General features: G+C 36.1%; 1 protein-coding gene across 5 annotated transcripts in view; it reads left to right on the forward strand.

The window, feature by feature from the left end:
- The first annotated feature begins 13013 nt into the window (after positions 1-13013).
- The window catches only part of LOC132050331 (helicase protein MOM1-like), a 33789-nt gene continuing 23376 nt past the window's right edge, over positions 13014-23426 (forward strand). For 4 of the 5 annotated variants that reach the window (XM_059441545.1, XM_059441548.1, XM_059441547.1 and 1 more), the window contains exons 1-4: positions 13019-13227; positions 14777-15313; positions 19531-20080; positions 23225-23309. In XM_059441545.1, the coding sequence (XP_059297528.1) occupies positions 14785-15313; positions 19531-20080; positions 23225-23309 (1164 nt within the window). In that variant the 5' untranslated portion in view covers positions 13019-13227; positions 14777-14784. Of the gene's footprint in view, positions 13228-14776; positions 15314-19530; positions 20081-23224; positions 23310-23426 lie in introns of all 5 variants that reach the window. The other variant, XM_059441549.1, reaches the window with a different exon arrangement.

Below are 23426 nucleotides of genomic sequence, written 5' to 3' on the forward strand. Positions count from 1 at the left end.
GGTTTTTCAGGTACTTCATTAATCTTATCAATAATTTGAGACCTAAGCTCTGGATCTTTGATAATCTTTAATAAATCCACAAGGTTATTACCATCTAAGACATGCAAATCTTGGAACTGGGAATAGATATTATAAAAATCATCCTCCTCTTTGTTGCCTTTACTAGTACAAGGCTGTCCTATTTGACATTGTACGCATTCTTCATCTGAATCTGTTGAGGTATAACTCTCATTCTCAAGAACCCTAAGATCTTCATTTGAAGTACAGTCCTCCGATTCATCTGAAGCCTGAATCCTCTGGTTCTGAATTTTGCAATAGCTTGAATAATAATTCCTTTAAATCATCATCAATGTTAAGGCTCTTGAATTTTTCCTTAACTTTGCAGTTTTTATAATAATGACCAATCTGCCGCACTTATAACAGGCTTTTGGATTTTTGGATTTAACATAATCCTTTCATTTCCTGAATTCCTTTTTTCTTCTTGCTTTCTTCTGCAAGCGTTTGTCTTTCCAAGCTTAGAAATCTTTCTTTTTTTTTCTTATGCCTATGAGGCGCTTTGGTTTGTGGAATATCCATGCCAAATTGTCCACAAAATTCTTGTAATTGTTGCCTTTCATTTAGACCATGTCTCTTAATTTGCTGATTCAGCTTAATCTCATTGCATAAGGCTAAACCTTCTTGCATACATATTCCTATTAACTTACCATAAGTATACGCATCATAATTGATGCTAGCTTCTCTTTTCCTAAGAGCTTTTCTAACTCTTTCTGCAAAAAGGCTGGGTAATCCATCTATAAATTTGGACTTCCAATGAACGTCATTACATTCAGGTAATTCCATAACCCTACTAAGGAATACATCCTTGCACCACCTAAATGAGGTAAGGGTTTTACATTTCAGATTTTGACGCAAGGTTCTAATAGTTTCACTATTATCAGACCATCTTCCTGAGAAATATTCTATAATATTAATAACTAGTGTATAAACAACATTTGGCACCTGGACAGATCCTTCCGTTCCTTGTTCTAATTTGATAGCGTTTAGAATATTACCACGCTGTTTTTGGGTTAAATAATTATCCTACCAACCTTTCAATTGGCCAGTAAAACCAGCAACAATCATTTTAACAATATTTCACTCATTATTTTTATTAGCTTTGCAAATTGTAGTACACATTAGCATTCTATGTATCGTACTATAAATTTGCCTCTCACTATAACCATCTATATTCCATTCATAAATTTCTTTACCACTATAACTGTTGGTAATAATATGCTCATGTTCTTCAAGTAGAACATCTTGAGGAGTAGGGCGAGGATAGTAGAACATCCTTTGCTGAGCTTTTACAACATAAGCCTTTGATATTTTATTTATTTCCTCCGACACTTTGGTCTGATAATTCTGATCGGAAAAGTCATCATCCTCTGGTATTAACAGATGAATTTGTAAACCTTTGAATATCTCATCAAGCATTTACTCTAATTCTGAAAAAGGTTTTAATTTAAAATCTTTGATTTCAGGTGGAGGTTGTATACTTAGGGTGGCGATGGTCTCCTGCTTTTTCCCTTTAATAATAGCAGAATCACGTAATTTTTCAATTTCGGAAAATAATTTGTCAATTCTATCATGTAGTAAAAGAATTTGTTCACCCAAAATATTCATGTAAATATTGGCATAATTTTGTTGTTTCAAAGATATTATTAATATGCCTAGCAAGACTTGCAAAGTGTTGGTTTCAAATAATTTTGAAAAAGCCGCAAAATGAAGGACATAATCATCCTTACCAATTTGGAAAGACTGTTGTGGAGGGAATACTGTATTAATAATTTCTCCATTAATCAATTTATATTCCCGTTCTAAAACAGAAATATAATTTCCAACAAATTTAGCCATAAACCAAAGAACAAAAGATATAATCTTATTGTCTTTGAAAGATCTTTATAAAAATCTTCTTGGAAAACTCTTGTTTCATTATTATTAAAACTCGAAAAAAACCATTTTCTAAATGGTTCCCATCTGGGTGTAAAAAATTCTACACTAATCTTTACTCATGCGGGTGATACCCGACTAAAATCAATTTTATGGTCTTGATCCATTAAATATGTGGAAAGTCCATGTCTGACTTGGTTAATTCTAGGTCTTGAATACTACTGACAATATTATCTTAATCAATTTTTAGACTACTGATTCTATTATTATCAATTTTTCTAATTTGAGAAGTAGAGGCTCTAGATGGAGACTGGACAATATAATCAACTGGTGAAATATAAGAATGACGTGAAGAATTTGATCTAGTTAGTCTAGATCTGGTGTTGATGCTATGACTTTCAGCTTTATCTAATAAAGATTTTGGTTCTGTTAACCTTAATTTAATAGTCTCATCTAGGGCCTGCTCAATTTCAGTAGTATTAGTATTTAAATTATTTTGGGGAGGAGCAGCTCCCTCTATAACCCATTCTTTGGGAAAATCAATTTCATCCCATTTAATAGGTCTACGAGTAACAACTTTGGATTTACAAAGTTAGTTTCTATCAAAATAGTTTCATTTTTGAAATCCATAATTTTACATATTAGGATTCATAGTATATAATGGTTTAAAATATATTCTATAACAAATACATACAACTTCAGTATCGGGCATATGATCATAGCCATGTAATTTAACACTTAATATTAAAGCATTTAAAGAATTCTCGTCCTACAAAGATACCTGCAAATTAGGATAAGCATTAAAATATACAGGACCATATGCCAAACTGGTTTGAACTGTCCCTATGAGGGATTTTTTCCAATTTTGGTTTCTACCGTCTCTTAAAGCTGCTATAAAGCATTCTGATAAGCCTCTTAATGTAAATGGTTTGAATGCAACCTGTACTAACCCAATATGCATGAATCTATAAGTTTCCCTATAAGGGGCTAAATTAGTTTCAGATAATAATCTAAAAGTGGCATGGTCACTATCAACCGTAATAGTTTCTTCAGTGGTTTTTACCACTTGCTTGAGACCTAATTTTTCAAAAGTACCCATTTGATATATTAATTTGGGCTGAATTTAAGGAATAGTCCACTTATTAAGCAAATCTAATTGCTGAAGCATATCATATTCCTCTTTTTTACTATTTTTAATAGTATTTTTACTCATAATGATGTTCATTAAGAAGATGTGTGTTGAACTTATATCACCTATTACTACTGTGTACCATGGCTCTGATACCATATTTCCTTCAGGACCGCACTTCGAGATAGTGCTACAGAGGGACTTTTACTAGGTCAATAACCCTGACAAGGAGGTTGTTCAATTCAGAATAAGTCCAACAACAGCCCTAAATGCCACCTCGGCTTAGCGGGCACAACAACAGGACCACCGTCCGAATGTGAACAATCCACTTGGGTTATTCTCTATCTGACCTCAGTACCATCCTTGGTGAATCCTCGCCAATTAAAACATTTTCACCATAATACCTAATAGTCTAGTATGATATAGTTCAACACAAGGTGTTTAGCCTATCATTTAGGCTAAATATGAATATGTAATTTAAAATAAAAGAAAATAAAATTACCTAATTTATGGATGTTGTGTTTAGCAAAGATGGATGTATATCAAACAACAAGCTTTTATTTAGAGAGTGTGTGTATATATATACATACATATATATATATATATATATATATATATATATATATATATATATATATATATATTTCCTTGTATCAGCAAAAACAAAAATAGAATCAAATAAAAAAATGAGTATTTTTTTCTCTTTCTCCCCCTTTCAAACCCTGCATCTTCCTTGGCAATATCTTAAATCTCCATCCATTTTCTTTCCTTTTTTTGGCTTCTTCTAGCCTCTTCTTGCCTATCTTTCCCTTTCGATTAATTATGTCTGCCATAATGGTGTCAGGGACTAAATCAGTAAGGCAGAATACCTCTGCTTATGATGTGATCCCAACTGATAGAAAAGCAAATTTGATATAGAATTAGGATAAGGGAATATAAATATTGAATGAGTTCCACCTTCATTACCACTAAAAATTTGTTAACTCTTAAAAGGAACTAATTGTTTCAGCCATGTGATTGAGGCAAATCTTAATGAAAAGCATTTTGCAAATCAAGAAGTTCTCAATGACACTTGGAGACATGATTAGGCAAGACTTGACGCAGTTGTTTGAGGCGTTGAGAATTATTTTTGAGATTATACATAATACGATGATATGAGAAGAACCCATGAAAAACGTCAAAATTTAGCAAATAACGCTAGAAAAGGAAATGATTTTGACTACAGATAAACTAGAAAATAATCTTGCGCTGATGGTGCACAAAACTTAATTTCAAACAAAAATTATAAAAAAAGAAAGAGAAGAAAACTTATCCACTTTTGAATTGTACAGGAAAAGACAACTTCTGAGAAGTAATTTCTCTACAAATTTCAATAGGAAAAAAGAAATGTTGCAAGTTACTCAAAGGGTACAATCTAATGGAAAATTTAGTGAGGAGCAGAGAAAGAGAGAAAATTTTCAGAAAAACAGTTGTTGCGAGATAACTTAGGCGGTGGAGAAATAACTATATATTATATATCTTATAATCTTCCTTTTCTTCCTCCTGCTTTTAGTATTCAAACCATATGCCATTTTCATATTTTGTAAAAAATGTTCCACCATCATTTCAAACATACAACTGAAAAGCTTCATCTTTGACTTCAAATAAATTAAGAAGAAAAAAAAATAAGAACATCCACCTTCTTCCATCTCTTTCTCTGTCCCAACAGTATTTTTTTTTTCTTTCCTTCACTAAAGAACTCTCCATTTTCTCAAAAACTAAAAAAAAAAAAAAAAAAGGAAGAAGTGAAAACGTTGCTTCAAGAGCGAGGCGAAATGTGAACTTTGATTGGAGAAGAATTATCTCACCAGAAGCTCATGACAAGTATGGCAACAACAGTCACAGAAAATCATCGAAAGAAGAGGTATGAAGTTCTTTGATCATGAAGGAGGCAGAGCAAGAATCATGTTAGCGTTGATTCAACAAAGAATGTGGGCATATTGCGTGCAATAGCTTGAAATATTTGCACCTTCACTAATATGGGAATTTTATGCAAACACAGACCCTCAAAGTGATTCAACTTAGGTTAGAGGTAAATTATCGTCTTCTCTCAAACTGCGATCAATAATCTATATATGCTCGAAGAGGTAAATGACAACGATACTCAAATTGCTATTAATAATTTCAATGTTAATGAGGTTGTTGACACCTTGTGTCCATGCGGGGCGGACTGGATATATAGTGCAAATAGTCAACAGTTATGTTTTTTGGGAAACTAATATGCAACACATGTATTGAGCCTTTCTCTATTTTGTTCATTGTCATCTAACACCGAGATTGAATAATAATGATGTCAAAATTTCTTGAGTTGACTTAGTTCATACATTATGACAAAATTTTCCATTGAATGTTGGACAAATAATCAATAAACAAATTAAATCATGCATAGATGAATGAAATAGAAGAACGTTCTGCTTTGCATCGCCAATAACTCGTTTGGTGGATACTGAAATAGGCATCCATGAAGATATACAAAAGAATTTGCCTAAATCTCCTATTAGATTATCATTTATGGTCATCTTGGTATATACTACTGATCTACTGAGGATGGAGAGAGTTGCAGGACAAAATCATGCAACAGTCGAACATGTAGGAGATGTAGAACAAGAACATGTAGCTGTTGTACAAAAAAAAAATTGTCATTGGCCAACAAAATGAAGGCGGGAAAATTTAGACCCACAACAACCAAGAAGGAAAGAAGTCTAAGAGAAGGTATTAACTAGCTTGAGGAACAAAATGGGAATGATACTGGTGCACCAGAAACGTATGATGGCTAACCGGGAACAAATGCAACAAGAAATTGCTGGGATAAGAAATCTGTAAGAAAATGGCTTCACATTTTCAATTTCAATGATGGTTTCAATAGAATCGCTAACAGGGAATCTCACACATATTTTCGATGTTTCTAATGTATAAATTTTCTATAATTATCATATGAATACATAGGATGGAGTACGGCCACCGGCACAAGCACTACCACCGAAAATAACACCACCCCCAATAGATATGTCTATGGGCGAAGCTAAAGTAATTTACGGGACATATAAAAAAAATTGATCCAGTCATAGGACCATACATTTTTGAAGATCTTTCTTGTGTGACTAAACCAATGATTTATGAGATTGGTGCTACGTCAAGATCTGCTTCTCCGTTTTTTAGTACAGAACGAATAAAGTATATGGAGGAAAACTTTGACTATTTCAAGAAGGACGATAATGATGGATGATTCTTCGAGAAAAAAAACTCTCTCCTAGACCAAGTTTTACTCGAGACGAGTAAAATCTTAATTTTGGGGAAGTTGAGGTAGCTATCTATCTCTCTATCTCTCTCTCCCCCTCCCCTCTGTCTTTCTTTCTTCCTATGCTACGTCTTTATTGCTGAATTTATATGGTGAATGTTGAAGGGATGTTTTAATAGAGTTTGAAAAAAATGAATACTAGTATATGGTATGAGATAAGGAAAATATTTTAATTGTACATAACTTTCCTTATTCATATAAGTAACTTGGTATTACAATATGGTATATATAAGAAAAAACATTTTAATTGTACATAACTTTTTTTATTCGGATAGGTAGTTTAGTAGCGGTATGCGGCATGGGATAAGTTAAGACATATTGATTGTAGATAACTTTTCTTAATATAATATCTATATAAAGTATGATTAATGTCAATCCTCTTAAGTCAAGTCAATAAAGGAGAAAATCTTGTGTTATGAAAGGCCTCAAGTACCTTATTATAATTTTCATCTGTGCTTTGGATACATTATGCTAACTTCTATCTTTGCCTCTAATTATTTAAGTTATTCGATTGTCGTTTTGATTTCTTTATGAGAATGCTTCTTTATTATTTTGTTAACTCTCAGTAGGAAAAAAATTGTATCTTCTCTTTTGGCAAACGATAGATTCATTTTTCAAATATACATACATACAAGTAAATTTGTAAGAATTATCATTAAGCTCATGAGTTTCCTTTTTTGGTATACGAAATACTAAACATGATAAAGAGCAATGACAAACAAACGCTATGGACTATGAAATATATATATTAAAAAAAAAAAAAAAAAAGATAAGGTAAAAAATGACCATGAATTGAGCATAACAAATATATATTATATGGCGGAACTCGTTCACACGGTAATCACATTTCTCATTGGTCTGTACGTTTAACCGAAATTGTTAATTATCATAAGAAAATCATGGAATAACAATAGTAATAGAGGATACCTAGGGGTATTTATGTAATATGTAAATATTATTCATATATATATGAGGTCATGGCACCCGTAGAGGGTGTACAGTATCATTATTTCACATGGTATCAAGAGCCACGTTATTCTAGGGTTTAATTTTTTTTTTCTTTTTCTTCTTCTTTCCGTAGCCCTAGCCACCTGCTTCCGCCCAGTTTCATGGCCTCTACTGGAATTCCTTCTTCCACGGTCTCAACCAATATTGAGTCTGTCTTGTCCACGCCTCTTTCTTCACCTTTGTCGTCTGTGACGCTGCCTGTTCATGGCGCCACTATGTCGCTGCCCTTTACAATTGGCAGCCCTCGTGTCTCCTCGTTTCCTATGCAACAAGGTAATGGAGAGCCATCCTCGACAACTTTTATGTGGACTCCAACACGGTCTGTGGCTCCTTCTCCTCTCTTCCGTACCAGCCAAGTTGAGCGTGGTCTTTCTTATGGGGGTTCGACGTTCGCCGGTCATCCAGGGACTCGTATCCCGCCCACACACGCCTTCTCGGCTTTGCGGACCCCCCCCCCCCCTGGTTTTCATCCTCATCGACCGTCTCTTGCCTCTCTCGCTGCTAGTCTAGAGCCGTCTAAATTTAATGTCAAGAATTTTGTTACTACTATTCTCAATGTTGTTGAGGATTATTTACCGTGGCGTACACCATTTGAATCGTTTCTTATTGCTCATGGTCTGCTTGGCATGGTTGATGGTTCCATTCTGAAGCCTTCACTTTATATATTGGATGCTCATCATCATGAGAGTGGCAATACTGATTATCATCATTGGATACGAATTGATCAAATTGTGCGTGTGTGTCTGTTTGCTACATTGTCTAAAGAGACTTTAGTTGATGTACATGATATTAAACATTCGATACTGATTTGGGAGAGATTACAGTCTCGTTTTATGAATGCAAGTATGGCTCGGTCTATGGAGTTGAAACGTATGTTGTCTCATGTCGAGAAAGGCGAGACTCAATCTATGGAGGCGTATCTTCGTCAGATTAAACTGATGGCTGATTCTCTTGCTGCTATAAATTCTCCTGTGTCGAATAAAGACTTAATTGAATACACCGTATTGGGTCTTGGTGAGGATTATGAATCCTTCATTACTGGAGTTACTCATTTTTCGGGGGCGATGTCCTTTGATGAGCCGTTCTATGCTACTAGTTCAAGAACAACGGGTGATTTTCAAGAAGAACAGGGAACATGGGCTAGTGACTCATCAAGCGTTTGCTGCAAGTACTTCGTCTGCTCATACCAACACTAACTTCTCTACTTCTAATTACCATCAGCAGCAAAAACCATACAATAAAAATAATGGTAAGGGCCGAGGAGGCGGCCGTGGAGGCCGTGGGCGCGGTCGCGGTCACAGTGGCCAGCAACACGGACGACGAGCGAGGGGGTGTCTCGTGGCCACAAAGAAAATGCACACACTCAAAACACTCCGGGAGGTATGGCAGCTTGTAATTCGATTTAGCATCTAAAAGTATTATGGCCCTTGCTTCTCGTGGTACTAACCATATCTTTGCGGCAGCACTCTAATGTTGAGGGGGTGTTTGGGACTAATACTCCTCCCGTAGTTTGTCAAATATGCTATCATCCGGTCACTCAGGTTTCTTGTCCTTCCCGTTATGCTCGGACGTTGTCTACGCGCCTTTGCGCACTTCCTACGGGCGAGAATGAGACCACTACTTGGTTTCCTGATTCCGGAGCATCTTCCCACATGACTCATGATCAAGGTATTTTAACGAATAAGTCTCTTTACTCTGGCCAAGTTCAAGTTCAGGTTGCAAATGGTACTAAAGTCCCTATTAAAAATATTGGTGATGCCTCCTTAAACTCCAACAATAAGTCTTTGAAGTTAAACTCTGTTTATCATGTTCCACAACTTAAATTTAATTTAATGTTCGTTCAAAAATTGTGCAAAGATAATAATTGTACTGTGAGTTTTGACGAGAATCATGTTTTTGTAAAGGACAACCACTCGGGGAGGTGCTTTACTCAAGGCTACTAGTCGGGGGGTGTATACCCGATCACCATCACCAATCGTTCTACTCCGCCAATAGCTCTTTTGACAACCTCCATTCCTGGTCCAACCTGGCATCGTCGACTTGGTCACTGTGGAGATAGAGTTCTAGACACACTTAGGAAAAATAAGGCTATTGTTTGTGCAACTAGTTTTATTCATGACTGTGTTTCATGTCGTTTGGGAAAATCTCATCGTCTTCCGTTTAAAGATGTCATTCATTCGTGTGATAAACCTTTGCAAATTGTTCATTCTGATTTATGGCAATCTACTATTTCCTCAAATCTTGGATACAAATATTATGTTTGTTTTGTGGATGATTATTCTCGCTACTCTTGGATTTATCCTTTAAAAAGAAAATCAGATGTTTATCAAAATTTTATTTTCTTTCAAAAGTTAGTTGAGAATTTATTTGATACAAAAATAAAACATTTTCAAAGTGATGGAGGGCGTGAGTTTGATAATGGTCCTTTAATTAACCATTTTTTACATAATGGTATTTCTTTTCGAAAATCATGCCCGGACACCCAGGCACAAAATGGGTTAGCCGAACGAAAGCATCGACATATCATTGGGTTGGCCCGCACAATGCTCATTGCAGCCTCACTACCTGCTCAATTATGGGTCGATGCTGTTTATACGGCCACCTATATCATTAATCGATTGCCAACTCCGCTTTGCACGGTGTATCACCTTATGAGAAATTATTTAAACGGGTTCCGCATTATAATTTCTTACGAGTCTTTGAAGTCGGTGTTTTCCTAATTTTCCCCGCAAAACCATCAAACAAGTTAGCTCCTAGGTCCGTGTCATGTGTTTTCATTGGCTATGCTCCCGGTTATAAGGGTTATAGGTGTTTGGATCCAATTACGGGCCGGGTATATGTGAGTCGGGATGTCGGATTTCATGAGTCTGTCTATCCATATCGAACCTTAGTGTCGAGTCAACCATCCAAAGTCATTGGGACTAGTGATTCGGACCCTTCACTTTTATCCTTCTCCCAATCCCCGACCAATGTGGCTCACACCATTCCCTTAGGTGACCGTTCTGCTTCGCACACACCCGTCCGTCCGCCCCATCCCCGAGTGTTCACCTTCTTCGTCCACCTCATCTCGTGGTCCTCTTAGTCCACCACCGAGTTCTACTCCATTCCGTGCCCACCCACACAAATTCCCTTCGAGTTGTCACATTCCGGTACCACCTACGCACCCTGACTCCAAGCGTCCCACCTAGCCCATACCTTGCTGAGTCGTCTTCCCCACCTGCGTCTTCTTCTGAGCCCCACATTCCGCACCACATTTGTGCTTCTTCTGATAACGTGGTCCAACAGAATGTCGCTCCTCCTTTGGGTGGCATCTTTGTTCCACCGTCTTCTACCAATGTTCATGGAATGCGGACTCGAGCTAAAGATGGTATTTTTAAACCAAATACTCTATTAAATCTCAACACTATTGAGTATGAAAAAGAACCGAGTTGTTTCTCACAAGCTAATAAGGTGCCAAAGTGGCGCCAAGCCATGGCCGAGGAGTTATTGTCTGATCCTAGTGAGTACCGTAGTATGGTAGGGGCCTTGCAATACTTGACCATGACTAGACCTGATATTACATATGCTGTACACTTGGTTTCTCGCCTTATGCATGCTCCTCGTACATCTCACTTGTCGTCGTTAAGCGTGTCTATAGTACTTGGTTGGTACAACGATTTTGGTTTGTGGTTACGTCTGCAGTGCAAGCTTCAATTATGTTAGCTTACTCGGATGCGATTGGGGGGTCGTCCCGATAGTCAGGTGTCTACCACGGGTTATGCGATCTTTTTTTGGGACAACCTCATTTCTGGCGCGCGAAGAAACAACCCACGGTGGCCAAGTCGTCCACCGAGGCAGTAGTGCACGGCGCAGCATACACGGTACAAGACACTCTTTGGATCCGTTCTCCCATTAGCGCAGCCGGGGTTGATGATACGTTCTCCTGTTAGACTTTATTGTGATAATGTTTCTGCGACGTACTTAGCTGTGAATCCAGTTCAACATGATCGTAGTAAGCATATTCGAATTGATTATCATTTTGTACGAGAGCGTGTTGCTCATGGTGATTTGGTAGTTCGCTATGTCCCAACTCAGCACCAGTTGGCTGATATTTTCACGAAGAACTTATCTGGTCAACGCTTTGAATATTTACGATCCAACCTGCGCGTGGTTTCCCCCGCACAGTTTGAGGGGGTGTAATAGAGGATACCTAGGGGTATTTATGTAATATGTAAATATTATTCATATATATATGAGGTCATGGCACCCGTAGAGGGTGTACAGTATCATTATTTCACAAATAGAAATTAACAAAGTAAAATGAATGTACCTGGAAGTTTGCTACTTTCTTCTACTGTTTCTTCTAGAGATGAGGGTTATACATATTACTGTTTTATAAGTCCATTTAAATATTACGATTTTTATGCATATACATGTATGTATACAAATTTTAATTATATAAATTGATTAATCACGAATTCAAATACTTTTTTCAGTTAGTCTAACACTCTGTATATCATTGATTTTACTTAAATAGTAGAAAATGAGAAAAAAACATACACGATATAAGATGTTAAACATAAAGTTGGCCGACACCTTTAAGATGACACTTCCAATCGAGCTTTAGTTTCGAAAAGATTCATAATTTTAGTTTTTGTGAAAAAAAAAAAGACTCATTCTCAACCTAAAGAGATTGCATATACCATGTCGAGGATTATATTAAAGAATAGCTAGTTACTACTATTGTTGATTTGTTGTGAATGGATCTTCGTAAAATTATGTGTATTTGAAAGTTTGTAATAGTATTTTATCACAAAGGTTCATTTATAAAAGGAACATGAAGATATGCTATTTATTAAGCCATTTATTAATGCAACACCTTAAGATACTATACCTTATTGAACTATGATTTGTTACAATTTTATTATTTTCATGTGTGGCCCAGTTAATGTAAAGCCCATAACTAATATTTAATGAACAATAAATCTCGTCCGTTAGATCGATTACTTGATGGACGTACCGTATTAAGTCAATTTTTTTATAAATTGGTCCTCTCTCCACCCATTAGGGTTACCACACATTCTCTACACAATTTCATCACTGACGGCTGCGGTAACATGAAGTTAGGCCAAGGAGGTAGAAACCAATTTCAACACTTCCGCTTTGTGATAATGTCATCCGCATAAGGTACATTTTCTATAATGATTTTATGTAAGATTATCATATTCAAGATCCCGATATGAATTAAGTTAGGTTTACATGCTTTGCTCATTTGAAAAGATTGTATAAAAGTTTGAGAAGTCCCGATAGTTTTCGTAAATTGTGGCAGTTTTCATATTTATTTATAAAAAAGAAAAAGTACAATATTTGAAATTCAGATTGCATGTCGAAACACAATTCAACTTCAATTAACTTCCATCCAAATCATAATTTTGTGTTAAAAAAAATGGATAAATGACTATTTTACCCTTTTCTAGAATATTCTATATATATATATATATATATATATATATATATATATATATATTTTTTTTTTTTTTTGTAATTAAGTTATTTTTAGTTTATCTTTGGGTCCTACTTCCACGTGTTAAATGGGGGCCAAAATTGTGAACTAAATAGTCACACCCAAAAATCCTTTTAACCTTTGCAGCCTATTTTTTGTTTCATGTTCTTTTTTTTGTTTCTCTTCTATTCTACGTTGATTTACAAGAGAAGTCCCTTTGAGAACTATAATTTGTCGTTGATAAAATTAGGGTTGAAATTAGGTCTTTTTTTTTTTTTTTTAAAACAATTTGAATGAAAATTTTTGTTGTTTGAGGCAGTGAAGGATTTAGGGTTTTTTGAGGTAAGTTTTTTTTTTTTCCTGTAAATTGTTAGTGTTCTAACACTCATGCATTGATCTTTAAGTGACTTTTTTAGTTATGTTTTTTCGTTTAAATCTAAATGTAATGTGAAGAATAGGAAAATTGGGTGTTAATTTGATGTATTTTATGAAAAGTTTGATTTTTTTTTTTTGAAGGTGTAATTGTTACATTGTTTGAGTGGAATTAGGTTCTTGAAATTGAGCTAATTAACCCCTTAATTTTTGGTTTTCTTCCAATCTTTTTATTATAATAGAGATAATGGTCAAAAACATACCTGAAATATCACTTTTTTGCGAGTTCCTTACCTGAGTGTAATTTTTTTTCTTTTAGGGGATTTTGTTTCAGTCCTTTTTAAGGTAGTTACATGCAAAAGTTGGTTTTTGGCTAATATGTGAATTACATATTTATTCTAATCTTAATGTAATGTGAAGAATTGGAAAATTGGGTGTTAATATGATGTATTTTGTGACAAGTTTGATTTTTTCTTGAAGGTGTAATTGTTACATTGTTTGAGTTGAATTGTGTTCTTGAAAATGAGCTAATTAGCCCCCTGATTTTTGGTTTTGCAAAAATTGGAATTTTGGATTAAAGGTGTAGTTTTTTTTTTTTTTTTTTTTTTTTTTGGGTTTTGTTCAAGTCCTTTTCAGTAGTTACATGCACAAGTTGGTTTTTCGCTAATATGTGAATTAGATGAAATGTTGATAATTATTTCTATTTTTTCAGCATATCCTGATCTGGAGTGCAATGTTACTACGGTTTACTGTTGTTATGTTTGTTATATTGCTTCAGACTTTACATGCAGACTTTAAACCTTTGTGATTAAACAAATTTAGTGAAATTCTAGTACTTTTCTTTTCTAATGTTAAGAAGAAGAAAAGAAATCCATGCTTTTTGATTGATTACTGTTGCTGCTAAACCTTGTCTTGTAGGTCAGACTATATCGAACTAGAATTATGAATGTTCAGGCATTTGTGTTTAAAACTAATTTTTTGTTGAAGAATGTATTTGAATGTAGGAAGTGAGTAATTTGTCCTTTTTTTTTTTGAAGAATATGGCATGTAGGCATGGGCAAAGCATTTGGGGGGGGGGGGAGGGGGTGCGCAAGGGGGTTTATCCAAACCCCTTCGCCGGAAAATGAGTTACTCTATATATACAAGGTCTAATTATTTTTTTGTGTATATATATATGTGTATATTTTATATATATAATATATATATAGTAGATGTTGTATGTAATAGATGTTGAATCCCCGTACTGAAAATCGTGGCTCCGCCACTGCATGTAGGTGAACTGGAGTGTGTGGGGAAAACTATTTAACTGGTCCAACTGTTAAAAGTGGCATATTTCTGCAGACTTTTAAGTAATTTGTATATAGCTAATTAAGGGATGGTGATTTCTATTATGCTCTTCATATTTTATCCTTATTAGTTGTCATCAGGAGATCATTAGTTTCCCATGCCTGTTGTTTATAGTGTGGATAATGGGTACTACAAGACTAATCTGAATTAATTTATGGTTTACTGTTCACAGGTGAACGTATGGCTAGTGAGACTCGATCTGGAAGGAAAAATAAGGATACTGAGAGCAATAATAAATCAAAGAACAAGTCTGATAAAGGTTCATTAAGTTCTGGCTGTGGGAAGACAGATAGGCCCAGTTTAAGAAGCTCAGATCGAGAAACAAAGCAAGCGGCTTCAAGCCCATCAAGTACAAGGAAGTCCAAGCGTCTTGAGAAGCAGTCTCCATCCCCGCTAGCTGTTAAGAAGAGAGCTGGAGTAATTGAGAAACCGAATTCTCCGAGCCCTTTAAGAAGGTCTGACAGGGGTAAGAAACATACCCCATCTAGCTCGTCAAGATCAAGTAACTTAGGAATAGGATCCGGTTCATCTAGTGTTAAGAAGAAGGAAAAAAAAGAGAAAAGTGTGAAGGAGCTGATAATGGAATCTGAAAGTCATAGCACTAGCAGGGAAAATGGTGCAGCTTCTGTTAGCTTGAAAAGGACAAACATGGATTCCCATAGTTACAAGGCATTGTTCAAAACGCAAAGAAAAAGATTTACTGCACCAGGTAGACTAATCTCTCTCTTGTAGTTCTCATCCTCCTATAACAAGGGCTGCCCTTTCTTGTTAATGTTTTCCTTGTTTCTCCTTCTTGTAATTACAAATAGTCGCAGCATGAAGTACATTCTCTCCTGGAATGCTGGGAAAGTAAAAAGACTTACTGGATTGTCTATAGCTTTATCATGGCAAAAACTATATATATGCCCCTCAAAGTTTTCCTAATTTTTCATTTAGTGCAGGGTAAGGCTGCGTAGAATAGACCCTTGTGGTCCGGCCCTTCCCCGGACCCCGCGCATAGCTGGAGGTTAGTGCACCGGGCTGCCCTTTTCTTACACCTTAACTGAAGTCATAGACTTATTGACCACCAGATGGCTGTGCAAAATGTGCCTATTAGATAGGAGACACTGAGAAAGTTAAAAAAAAAAGCGCTTAGTTCAGAACACGGCAAAGAAGCCAATGAAACAACACGTGGCCATCCCAAATAATTTTAATAATTTGAGCCAAAAAGATTTAAAAATCTCCTTTTACAGCTCCCTCCCCTAAGAGGCGGGTCCAGGATTTCGAGAAGATGTGTGCACTATTACGAAGGGGTGATTTAGGATATAAATTTGATGGGTACCTTTAGTTTCTTATGATCGAACCCGTTACGCATTTGAATTTATAGGCTTATAATTTCTTACATACATATCTGTACTCCGTGTCAAAAATGCTAGGATCTGTTTAGCCCATTGACTATACATTCTCAATTACTACTAGTTTTAATATTCACATGTGGTTAAACTATATAAAATTTTACGGTGACGAAAGGAGAGTAGCGATTTCAATGTGTTTGACTTGGATATTTTGAAAGAATAAACCAAACAAACGAAGAAGCAACAACAACAGACCCAGTAAAATCTCACAAAACAAAGGAAGAAAGAAATAATAAAAAAGAACTTAATTAGAACGCAAGGGCACGTCCATTCCCCCGGGGCTTCCAGAAAGAGAGAGGAATAAACAACAAGATAAACGTAGGATTTGACCCCCCTGACCTTACTTAGAGAGGTGTACCAAATAACCACGACTCTTTGAGCTTGGGTGCACACATGTATGTTTAAGTATTTTTGAAAAGATATAGCAAAATATAGCATTACTATACATAGGGGTGTCAAAAAAATATGAAAAACCGACCCAACCGACCGAACCTAACCATACCGAACCGATTTATAGTGTTTTTTCAATAAAACCGTGGATTTTTATTTAAGCTTATAACCGTCCCGAATAATTAGGGTGGTCTTTTTAATTTATACAAAAAACCGAAAAATTCCCGAACCGAACCGAATAGCCTTACATGTATGAATATATTTTATATATTACAAATATATTAAATGAATATATAAAATATATTTTATAAGTTCTGTTTCAAATATAAAAAAGAATTTTGCCCACTAAATTTTGGGCCTTTAATTGATTGGATTTAGTTTCAAAAGGATACCTCATATACATAGTCATACGGTCATAGATTTAGATGATTTAAGTAGGCATTTTTTGTTATAGTTAGCACTAACAAAAGTTTACCTCCATCTTGGTCTCCTCTACTATGTTGCTTGATGTATATGTATCAAATTCAAGTTGTGGTTTCTGTGACCTACAAGCTAATGTTTGTTTTGGCTCAATTCAACATTGTTGTCTTTGGCAAGTTATTCTTCTCCCTGGTCAATCAGTGAGGATTCACGTCGCGATGATGCCATTGTTGTTGTCTTGCTACTTGATATAACACATTTCAGTTTAATTACTTTGTGTAGTTTTTTTAATAGCTTTTACGTTAAATTTTCATAAGAAACAAATAGAAGCTTTATTTGATGGTGTACTACAAATAGGTTTGTGGACGTCTGTGTCGTTAAATTTTAATGGTGGTGTATTTTTAGTTGACACTTTAATTAACCGAACCGTACCGATACCGAAGAAAAACCGAGATGATGGGACGGTCTCGAAAAGTCTAATTTTGGTTATACAAAATAAAATTACCGAAAAATTGGGATGGTATAATTTTTTTAAAATAACCGACCGAACCGTCCCATTGGCACCCCTAACCATACATGATCTAGGGAGGGGGGAGCATGGGTTCGCACCTAGATACGCCACTGCCTTTCCTCATCCTTTCTTCTTCGCTCATCTCAGTTTTATGTTTTTTGGGAGTAAAGTCTGTTGATAAGTTCTGTGTCCTTCAGGTATGAGTCCAAAAATGCTTTCCCTTGCCTGTTAATGTTGTGTAGTGGTGCAGTGCATATTCATATTGGTTATGGGGGCTGCGAGTGTCGTTTAGTGGTAGCAGTAGGAGGGGTTTTATCAAGAAAAATGGAGCAGTCCTTCCCCATTAGGTGAATGTGTTTATGTACTATATGGTCTGTGGCAGGATGGTGTTTTGGATTTGTATGCTCAGAGTTTCTATGGGGGACCTGTTGGTTTCAAGAAGGCGCAGTGGAGTCAAGTCTTTATTGTCCCGTCTCCGCATGGTGAAGAAATTATAAAGATGAGTCTTTGGTGTATGTGGGTGTTACTATGAGAGAAAGGTGAGTGTCGTGGTTCAGAGCATGGTGGCCTTTCTTAAAGAGCCACTCTGTTATCAGAGTATATAATGGCAACAAAACAATTTTCTGGAAGGATAGGTGGTTGGGAAACAGAAGTTTGGAGGAGCTATTTCCTGATATGTTTGCTCTGGCACAACATCAGAACAAAACAGTGGCTGAAATGTGGTCACCTCAAGGCTGGGAGTTGATCTTAAGAAGAATGTTGAATGACTGGGAAATACCTAGACTAGTTGAGCTTTATAAACATTTGGAGTCTTTCCAAGGGCTGAAGGATGGGGTGGACTGTTTGTGGTGGACTGGGCATAACAAGGGGCACTACAAAGTGAATTCAGGCTATAAGATCATGAACATGACTGAGCCACAAAACTCTAACTGGCCATGGAGACAAATCTGGAAAGTTAAGATACCTCTTAAGGTTGCATGCTTTACATGGTTGCTAGCCAAAGAAGCTGTTTTGACACATGAAAACCTGAGAAAGAGAAGGATTATATTAGTTTCAAATTGTTGTTTATGTGGGAAGCAGCCGAGACAGTAGGGCATCTGTTTTTGCATTGCAGAATTACTGATCAGTTATGGAAGATTTTTATCAATCTCAGAGGCATATCTTGGACAATGCCTGGCAAGATTGTTGACACTCTTTCTAGCTGGGAGGAGGCTGGGATTGGGGCCAGGAATAGAAGCTACTGGAGGATCATTCCAGCTTGCATATGGTGGACAATCTGGAAAGAAAGGAACTCCAGATGTTTTGAGGATAGAAGTAGCACTCTACAGAAGATCAAGCAAGACTGTATGTTGCTATTTTGTTTTTGGTGTACAACGAATCCCTCTGTAGATGCAGAATCAATCCTAGAAGTTCTTGACTCATGTTAGGATTTTACTTTCTTAGCTTCTTAGTTTTCTTTTTTCTTTTGTAAAGGGTTTTTCAGTACTACCTAAGTACTGGTCTATAATACAAAGTTGTTACCTGTTCAAAAAAAAAAAAAAAAATGAGTGTCGTGGTTCAGGGATTCCAGTGGTGAGGGTTTCTATAAGATATGGTGGTTTGAGGTGTCTATTTTTGATTGGAGTATGAACAGTGATGGAATTTTCTGCTAGTGGAAAGAAAGTGTATCGTGATGCTTTGTGCTTCGGGTGGTTGAGTTAGGAGGACTTATCGTCTCTGATAAAAAATGATGATGTGAAGAAGCTGGAAAAGCTCAAGTTGGCTTCTTATGGCAGTGAAAAAGGGTGAATATTTTAGTTTTTTTTTTTTTTTTTTTTTTTTGATTGGTTCTTTTAGGGGTTTTTGGGAGATGGAGTCAAATGTTGAAAGAGAAGAAGCTTGAGAAAAAGCAAAAATAAAAACGAAATAGTTATATATTTTTCTTGTATTGACATGTGTCCTTGGACGTGTCTGCATAATTTAAAGTCAGTTATTGTACCATGTCATTAGTGTGGGACACATTTTCGACTTAACAATAGGTTTTCCATAGGTCACACCCTCAGATAAGGTGTCTAAATGAAAAATTCAGACAACTTTGAGAGGCTATCTATGTATTCTTTATAATTTCAATAAGAGTGAAGTTAAACTAACTGAATTGGTATTGTTTTATTTTGGTGTTTTGGAATTGCTGAAATTTCTATACTGATGTAGATGTTTGTTTCTCCTGTGTAGAAATTAATGACAAGTTGGAAAGACCAAAGAAGAAATCAAAAGTTGATAGCATTGCCAGTGATGAGACAGACTGCAAGCTAATCAATGGGGATAATGAATCTCATGAAAGAGTTGCAAAAGAGTTGAAAGAAGATCATCCTGATGAGGTTGCTTCTGCGAGGTCCATTTCTAGCTTAGAAGCTTCTGTTGCAGATGCTTCGGTAAATGATGTAGAGGAATTGCCATATACAGAAAAGTCTGCTGCTCTTCCTGCAGAAAATGGTTCGGAAGTATCTAAAAATGGTTGTACAGTGGGAGAAATTTCTGGTGATTCCAAAAGGGTACCGGGGGGTTGCTCTGTGCCGGAGGATAATATGCATATCGCTGAGTTGGCATGTTCCACTTCTACAAATGGTGATATAATTCTGAGAAGTGGTGAACTAGACATGGTTAATTGTCCTGAGATGCATAATAATACATGTGACTTGGCTGAAGTGTCTGCTCCACCACTAGGTGATCTTGAAAAGCTTGGTTACGGTGGGACTTGTGCTTCATGCTCTAGACGGATAAGGTGACTGTTATGCTCTTTCTATTTACATTTTGTTTCTACCAATACTACGTTGCCGTATTAACTTGACTTTAGCATAGTGAATCATCACATTTAAAACTTAAAAGAACAGTGTCCTTCGGATATTTTAGGTGTCGCTTATGCTAAAGACTCAAATGTATCACATGCAGGTCGATGTTGAACTTGACATATAAAGTATTCTGGAGATAACCAAAATTTCTCTCTTCTTAGTGCTTTATTGTTATAGGTAATGTGATAATATTATCGATGTAAACCAGCACTAGGAGAAGAGTACATCCAAAAAATAATGTCACAATGTGTATAAAGAACTGAGGAAGTCAACCAAGGCATCCTACTTAACACATTTGCTGTGGCCCCGTCAAAAGTATACACTTGTGTTTAAGATTAACTACATTGCCCTTCTGTTTCAAAAACTTGAGCATTTCTTTCTCTTCATATGACCCACCAAATCATGGAGTTCGTGATGCCCCTAGATGATTTAATCATATCCATTTTATGTCGATAAGTGAGGAAATCCACCACATCTCCTTTTCTTAGTTTCATTCCAGTGGGCGCCTTCATCTCCTTATTGTTCTTTTTTGCCTAGCACTTAGCATCATATTTTCTCTAAACTGTGTTCGAACAAAAACAATATCTGATGTTTCATGTGGGTCAAATGTCTAAATACGTGCAGATCCTGCAAGTGTATTGACCTTACTTATGTTGGGATGTTTCCAAGTATTTTGTCAATACTAAACTCAATTGGTGTGAGACTGTTTAAGGAAGAGCGGATTAGTTTCTCTTTTTTTGTGTCTTTAGGGGATATTGTTTTTGTTCATCTAGACTGATAGTTTCTTATTAAAGCATCAGTTCAGAAACGATATAAAACAATATGCTTCTAAGATCAAGATGAAGTAATTGACCCTTTTTGTCTTTTTGGGATAAAACAGAAAATTATTAGGTTTGAACTTTGGCGAACTGTGTCCTGTACAACAAAAACGACGACGACAATGGCTCAATGCCACACTATTTGAGGTTGGCTATATGGATGGATCCTCTAATTCTATGACACCCCAATTTGGACTACTTCTTGTCCAATATGCAATAATTCAGTCTTTGAACACAAACTAGGGGTTCTTAAACCAAATACTCTCTAAATCTCACACTTATCCCTACTTATTAGAAAGAAACTCTCACTTATCCCTATACTGACATACAAATCTCTAATCAAATGAACAAACAAAAAGACTCATCATGAGTCACAAATTGGCAAACATCAAACCTAATGTAAGTGCGGTTTACCAAAAACGATTAAACCTGAATTCCAATTAGTGGTATCACCTATTTTTCACCAAGTCCTTGTGAATTCCAAGAGATTGTAGGTCTTTTGAGACAATCTCTTTATATGATTTTATCTTTTAAAGCCTTCAATCATTACAGTGCCACACCTTTGGACCCGTGCAATAAGAGATTTAGAGGTCTAAGTGGGATATGACAAAAGCATTTCAGGCGACATTATCTTATTTTATCCTTCGTGTAACATTTGAACCTTATGTGAGATGTTATCGTCGTTTCTACTGAAGACTTAATTAAGTATATAAAATTGTGTTAACAACTTGCTTTGATAGTCACACACTTCAAACATGGTATCAGAGCAAACAAAGGTAAAAAATAATTTCCACATGCTTAGCCATTAAAAAGAATTAGGCCGCATGTGAGGGCGTGTATTAAAAACATAAATAAGTAAATAAAAGTGAGCTCTCTAACAACTTAAGCTTTAAAATTAGATGTTCACATACCTCAAAAATTCCTAATATTGTCTAATTTTGTACGACACATCCATCTTAAAACATTGTCATTTCTACGAGACATTTGTGGATATGTTGGGTTGTAGAGGTCCAATATTCACTTGCATGACACTTTGCGCACTTTCATTTAAATTGTCCTATTTTTGTTCTTTGTGTTATATCTTCATGTATCATGCATCTTAGCATAGATATTTGAATTGCATGCATTAGAAAATCCATACTGATTAGTTATATATCAAGTTGTATTTTCTTATGTCATTAGGAAAACAAAGTTTGGAGATTCAAATCCAAGAATCATTCATGCATTTTAAGTCAATAGTTAATGGTTCCTATTTTCATAAAGTTGAATTTTGGGATAAACTGTAATAACAACAACAACAACAACAACATGCCCAGTGTAATCTCACAAGTGGGGTCTCGGAGGGTAGAGTGTACGCATACCCTACCCTGATAGACCCTCGGAGAAAAGCAAATCAAAGCAGACCGGAAAAAGAAATAACAGAAGTAAAGAAGCCATGACAAAATACTAACTAAAGCATGACAAAGCAATCTGGAAAGAAGCAATGATAATGTAACTACCACAAAATCTTTCGACAATCAAAGTACAAGACATACCAGATAGTGACAGAAATCAAAGGACTAGAAACTACAAGAAATATACGAAGCGTGACAATGCTCAACTACCTACTACACTTCTACTCTGATCCGTGTCCTCCACAACCTCCTATCTACGGTCATGTCCTCGGTGGGCTGAAACTGCGCCATGTCCTGTCTAATCATCTCTCCCCAATGCTTCTTCGGCCTACCCTTCCCTCTCTTGAAACCATCCATAGCCAACCTCTCACACCTCCGCACAGGGATCCGTGCATCTCCTCTTCACATGTCCAAACCACCTCTAGGCTCACTTCCATTGATTAATCCGTCTAATAGTTGGCTCAACTTCAAGTTGATGAGATGTGTTAACCTTCTTTAGTCCGCTAAGGCTGTATACCTACTTGCAAGGAAATTTGCTCCTTTTGTGCATCATTGTTCTTGGATTTCTACGCACTTCTCAATCATCTTATGGCCTTTTATTAATCCTATTATTGATGTATTATTACTTTTTTGATTTTCTTTTAATCCCTTCCCAGTCCCCAGGAGCTCCCCACTTTGCTTCCGTGGTGACTCGAACCCACAACCTTAGGGTTGGAGTGGAGGGTGCTCACTTGAGCAACCCTCTCTTGTCTTATTGATGTATTTTTAACAGCATGTACTTCCATCTGTCAGAGACAAAAGTATGGTTTAAAGTTTATATCTTTACTTCTGCAGATGTTTACTATTTTCCATTCATAACTTGCAGGTTAAATCATGACTCTCCAGAGGAGGAGCTGTGTTCATGTGCTGGAATGTCAGGCAGGGATTACAGTAACCTTTCTTGTCTCAAGGTTCGTCCCTTTAGACATGGAGAAGTAGAAGCAGCTTATATTCATATGTTACATTTTCAAAAAAAAAAAAAAAAAAAAAAAAAGAAGCAGCTTATATTCATAGTAGAAGCAGCTTAT

Source organism: Lycium ferocissimum, chromosome 3 (assembly GCF_029784015.1).
Source record: "Lycium ferocissimum isolate CSIRO_LF1 chromosome 3, AGI_CSIRO_Lferr_CH_V1, whole genome shotgun sequence".
NCBI lineage: Eukaryota > Viridiplantae > Streptophyta > Magnoliopsida > Solanales > Solanaceae > Lycium > Lycium ferocissimum.